This window comes from Telopea speciosissima, chromosome 3, assembly GCF_018873765.1.
Source record: "Telopea speciosissima isolate NSW1024214 ecotype Mountain lineage chromosome 3, Tspe_v1, whole genome shotgun sequence".
NCBI lineage: Eukaryota > Viridiplantae > Streptophyta > Magnoliopsida > Proteales > Proteaceae > Telopea > Telopea speciosissima.
In genome coordinates, this window is record NC_057918.1 from 33,357,003 (window position 1) to 33,362,992 (window position 5,990).

A 5,990-nucleotide genomic window follows, 5' to 3' on the forward strand; every position below is an offset into this window, starting at 1 on the left:
TCCTTACAAAAGTAATTATAAGTATAGATATATTCCAAAGTACTACATGTCTATCTATAATCAAAGTAATGTATAAACACAAAAGAAGATCAGCCTAGTCTGTCAGGCCAAATCACAGGAACGTGTACTGGTCGCACACGCATGAAGAATCATGCACTTCAAACTCCTACACTGCATAGTCACTATCGGTGATGAAGTCCAAAGCGGCATCACCCACAAACTTTGGTTCCTCACAACCAGCAAAGCCATCTGAAAAAGGGGAATTCCACGGGAATGAGCTCCACTGAGCCCAATAAGGGGAAACATGCAAACAGATGTATATAGTCCATGATGCATGTCTCTAAACTAATCATGCAACTAACAACATATCTAGGTCTTATGAGGTTGAGTGCTACTATAACAGGTATCGTATTCCTAGTTCCGGAATCCTACATCAAACCCTCGTAATACAACTTTGTTACGGTAGAAGCCTGCCAGTACCGGAATCACCCATCAGTCACCAGTAAACCCCCGAAGCTAACCCTACTACACCTCCCATTCCAGAATCCCCTCGTCAGACCTGGGAGAGCAGTAAATAGCATTCCGGAATCATGCATTAGACCTACCATGGGTTATCCAACACCTCACCCCTGTTGGCAAGGGTCGTAGCACGAGGTTTATGAAATCCTAGCCATATGCACCTTCTATCATGGGTGTCATGAGTTCCACAATATATAAAATATCCAAAATATTTCCATCATCATCTCTTTATCTCATACCAGCATACTTTCTCAATCTACACCTCAACATAACACATATAATATTATGCAATGAATTATGGAATGCAACCTAACATCATGCATAAATCTAATGCAAAAGAAGAACTACATCTACATGAACATAACTCTGATATGACGAATGTAACAGGTACAACAAACATAATATAAGAAATATAATAAACACTCCCAAATTAAAGTCAATCCCACTCACCTTGAGTTAGATGATTGTCCAAGTTAGTAATCCAACTCCAAGATAATCCTCACCAATATGATGGTTCTGCCCTAGTTTAATGGTACATAAAGTTGGGTCATAAGGTAAAAACCATAAATAGAGCCCCAACAAATTAGGGCAACACATGGTCAGCAAGGAGGACCGGATGGTCGAGCAAACCATGGACCAGTCGTCCACAGGGATGACTGCTTCACCATCCGGTGGCTGTTACAGTGTACAGATGTGGGGCTTCTTTTCATGGATCTTGCCATGCACAGCTCCCAAATCATGAATTGGTTTAGGGGAGATGAAGAGTACACCAATTGGGTTGAATCAACCTAGAATTTGAAACCAATATACCTAATTTCTAGGTTTTTGGGTTACTTGAGTTATGAACTCAACTGAATCCAAAGAAAAAGAAGAAATAAGTTAGCTCAAGGGGTTTGTAGCCTACTTGAATGAGATTCAATAAGAGGAGACAGTAGCAACCTAGCCGATCAGCCTCTCCCCAGACCTTCTTTCTCCAACACCCAAATTCTCCAAGTCTTCTTTATCTTCTCTTCCTTTTCTCTTAAGCAAAACCAGAACTGATTTGAGATAGAAATGAGGTTCTAAAGCTTGGTTTTGCTTATATAGGTAAGACCTACTAAGGTCCGTTTGGTTGGGCCCTATTAGAATTAGTTTGGATAAATATATTATTTTAGTCTTTAAAGGGTAACCCAAGTAAGTCTTATAGTTAAGTCTCGGGAATAGTATCCTGCAATGTAAATGAGAGCCCGACCGTGATGGCCTGTGGGCAAGTCAACCCAGCCGGGGGTATGTGGGTCTCATAGGGGAAAAATCATATTTCAGCCAATACGACCCCAAGCAAGATAATAGTTTTTATATAGGGTTACTAACAGGTTCCTTACCTATTGCCATGCCTCTGAGATTGACAGGTTTTGCATATGCTCCACCCAGCATTTCTCGCATGCAAAACTTATATGCGAGGTCGCGTCTGGTTCCTCAAGCCCCATGATAGCTACATCAGTCGATTCTTCGGGATCCGCCATTGGTGAATTGGGGGATTGGTTCGAATCCTCAACCGCTACAGCCCACAACATTGAGGCATACATGGTTACTGAACTTGGACCTGGAATCATGTAAATTCTATTAGACCCGTTTTAGAGGTGGATTTTACAATTATTATGACACTTCTCATCTATCCTGTTTTGTTCTTCTCCATGGTACCCATGAGCGAGGGCTGTTTACTTAAATTTGATAGGTCATCATCGTCTCAAGACCTTCATATAATTCTTAATATTTTCAAATATTTCTAGATGCCATTTACATAATTTTCACGTGTTTTAAAGCATGTAAGCAATGTGCCTGACTCTAACAAATGTTCTTGATAAGTATTTGGCATCAAGGGAAATCCTTCAGAGCTATTGATGGATGGTGTTTGATTTAACTCTGTTCTCAAATCCTTTCATGTACTTTCAGTGAAACAACTAGGTGAAAAAATTTGCAGAAGATCTGTTGAGGGTTATGTTGGTACTAGTTATATTTGAGCTTTTTTTTCTAATGTCAAATACTGTTTTTTAATGCTCAGTTATTGGTACGTTCACCATATGTGAAGACGTATCATTTTTCAAACCCCACTCCCCCCCTCTCCCCCCCGCCCCCCCAAAAAAAAAAAAAAGGAAAAAAATAAAACCATTTAACGGTAGTAAGCAATTATAGTGAAAAGTACTTCAAAGTTAACTGTAGAAGATTATTTAGATGAAGATGAGGTTGTCAGCACTAAGCACTTAAAAAGTTAGTCATGTTTTAAAATTATTTGGCAACTGATACACAAGTTAATTACTCAACAGAAAGGTTACATCCAATGTTGAAAGAAGATGGTGGCATCATGGCACTCTTGGGAATGGTCAAATCTGGTAACAGTGATGTCATGGCACAGGTTGCTAGAGGAATCGCAAACTTTTCAAAATGTGAAACACGTGGAATCATTGAAGGTCTGTGGACATTCTATCTTCCATCATAACATGAAAACAGATTATGTGAATCTTTTTGCATTACTATGACAATTGTCCTTTGAATGCTAAAGGATCTTTACTCACTACAGGACATAGAAGAGGACGTTCATTTCTTATAGGGGATGGTGTACTCACGTGGTTGATTTCTAACTCTACTAATGGTCCGCCTTCAACTCGGCGCCACATTGAGCTTGCTCTTTGTCATTTAGCACAAAATGGTAAGCTTATATGGATTTATGACTATTGCAGCCTAATGTTGATTGAGAATCTCAAGTGCTTTTCTGGACTCTAATACACACACAGAGGGAGAGAGAGAGAGAGGGGGTTGGGACTCCATGGAGAGTTCTTGGATTAGCTTGAGTGCTGCAATTTCAATACTTCAGATCACTGGTTTATCCTGTATTTGAGAAACCCAGATAAAGGTATGATAGGAGGAAATGATATAACATTGAGAAATCGGATATGATTAATTTCATCCTGAAACAGAGACGTCAATGGGGATTCTTGGTATCTTATCTAGCAATCCTCTGATAGCTCTGTTGATCAATATAGTGTTTCAACATTATATGTATGGGTTTCCTTGTAGGCTGCATTTTTTTTTTTTTTTTTTGGGGGGGGGGGGCGATGTTGAATGGAAAAGAAAGTAAGGGAGGAAGCCATACATGATACATGATAAGTTGCGAGAAAGTCTTTTGAGGTGGCATGCACATATGCAATGAAGGCCTTTCAGTGAACCATTACAGGGAGGGATTTGATTCAGATTGAAGGAGTGCTACAAGAGCCAGGGGTAGGCTTAGCTTAGGATTAATGACAAGTCTGGCTCTGAATAGAGCTGATTGGAGAAAAAGGATCCATGTAGCCAATCCAATTTAGTTGGGATAAGGCTGAGTTGTTGTTTGTTCAGTGTCTTTCTATCTATAAACTGAATCATGTTACCTTAAAAGATTAGAAAGAGAGGATAACAAGGACATTCTCGTCCTCCACCTTATCGATTTTTTTTTTCCCTTATGATATTTTTCTGTGTGTTACTTGTTTCATGGCTGTTTTATTATTTTAATATTTATTCCCTCTATTTCTCTTGCTTGTCTAGTTCCATCTGCATATAGAGTTAAATCAGTCTCGGTGCTTTATGTATCAGTGTCTTTTTAAATGAAGGTGGGTTCAGAATTAGCACTATGCTCTACACTTTCCAGATCTGCTATCTTTAGGGTATCATACACGTTCTTGAAAGAGCTCTGATTCTTTTATTTTCCATCTCATTATATGTCTTTTAGAATATTTTTCTTTTAAATATCATTTTAAGAACATTATACTTTCTGATGTCTTCTCATTTCATTATCATAAACACCAAATAATCTATAGGTCTCTGATTTCTGCAGAGGACAACGCCCAGGACTTCATATCCTCTCGAGCATTGAAAGAATTCATTCGTGTATCGAATGAATCATCAAGCGAGGTTATACGTAACTTAGCAAAGAAAACATTGAAGTTGAGTCCAACTTTTCAAGCTAAGTTGCAAAAGTGTGAGAGATGATGATACGAAATGTGGAATTTCAGAGGGTCGCTTCCATCTAGTGTTAATTCATGTAAGCTATGTAAATTATAGAATCATTAATTTTTCAGTGGATTATATTCTTTAATTAATTGAAATAATTTATTCTGTCTTTCTCCTTTTCCTAATTTTCAATTTGTTAATCACTCGGTCTGTGTTTTGGGTGAAAAGACTTGAACTTTTTTTTATACTAAAGACTCAAACTTCAAAGAGCTAATACATGAGACCCAGATGTCCACAGATTGGGAAGCTTTCAACAGCAAAGGTCTGGTATGATCCCTCTCTGGATCTGGTAAAAGTTTTGACATCTTGAATGAATATTTGCTACTTTGCTTTTAGACCTCCTTTCATCTCTAGCAGATCTTTTAAGTTATTTCTAATATCAACTTTGAATTAGGGGTATAGAAATTGTTTTAAAAAATAAAAAGAAAATATATGGACAAAAAAAGGGAAAAAAATAAAACAGAGAAATGTTTTACTTAAATGCAATTAAAAATTTCGGAAAGTAGATTTCATTTCTAATACAACTTTCACCAACAGGAGACTTGACACCCATCATATTGCTGTATTCATCTCACAGAATCATTTTAAATATGACTCCTTGGTAATTGCTTATATTATTTCTTTTTCGTTCTGTGACCCCGCCCCCCACCCTTTTTGGGATCATTTGTGTATTCTATGACCTCATTGATTATAATTTTAGGGATAAAGAACGCTAACCGATCGTGTCCAAGGCATGGACACTACACTTAGACACAGCTGAGACTTGACCCCCATCATATGGTGTTAGATTATATGGGACCAAAATACTGTGGGGGTATTCTGGATTTTTTTCCTCTTTTATTTATGTCTTTTATTATGTCTTGTATGTGTGAATTAGTCCCACATTGCTTATGTAATTATTTTCCATATTTCATTATGATTATAAATAGATGTGCTTGGGATGATAATTATATCATCCAAGCCTTTCCCTAAATTTAAATCTCTCTACATGGTATCAGAGCAGATTTCGAATTAGGGACCACCCCTCTTCAAATTTCAGTTTTTTGCTTCTCTCTCTCTCTCTCTCTCTCTCGATTTTCTCCTCTCCTCTCTCTCTTCTCCCTTGTTCTCTCTTCTCACATAGGGCAACACTAATGAGGTGATCATTCGATCCAGTTGCTGCCCCCATTACCTCATGGATGCTACATAATTTTGCTCGATAGGAACCAGCCATTCCAGCCTGCGAAAATTGGAGCTTCAGTTTTTTGGGGATTGCTTCTACTTCTCTTACAAGGAATCAACTCCTTCCTTTGAAGACCACAACCTGTAGCAGGATTTTCCTCTTATTGGTTCAAGTTCTTATCTAAGATATGATCACAGTTTCAAGACCTCCTAAGATCGATTTTTACAAAAACAGGGTTTTTTTCAAAACCCTGACAATTGTTGATCTAGGAGTTTGGGCCCTCTAT

The 5,990-nt window shown here is 38.0% G+C and overlaps 1 protein-coding gene across 1 annotated transcript; it reads left to right on the forward strand.

Moving 5' to 3' along the window:
- The first annotated feature begins 2,785 nt into the window (after positions 1 to 2,785).
- LOC122654056 (kinesin-like protein KIN-UA) lies at positions 2,786 to 4,630 on the forward strand. The gene is made up of 3 exons (XM_043848025.1): positions 2,786 to 2,966; positions 3,077 to 3,205; positions 4,367 to 4,630. Exons 1-3 carry the CDS (start codon positions 2,837 to 2,839, stop codon positions 4,519 to 4,521), a joined length of 414 nt encoding a protein of 137 aa, XP_043703960.1. The 5' UTR covers positions 2,786 to 2,836; the 3' UTR covers positions 4,522 to 4,630.
- Positions 4,631 to 5,990: the final 1,360 nt, after the last annotated feature.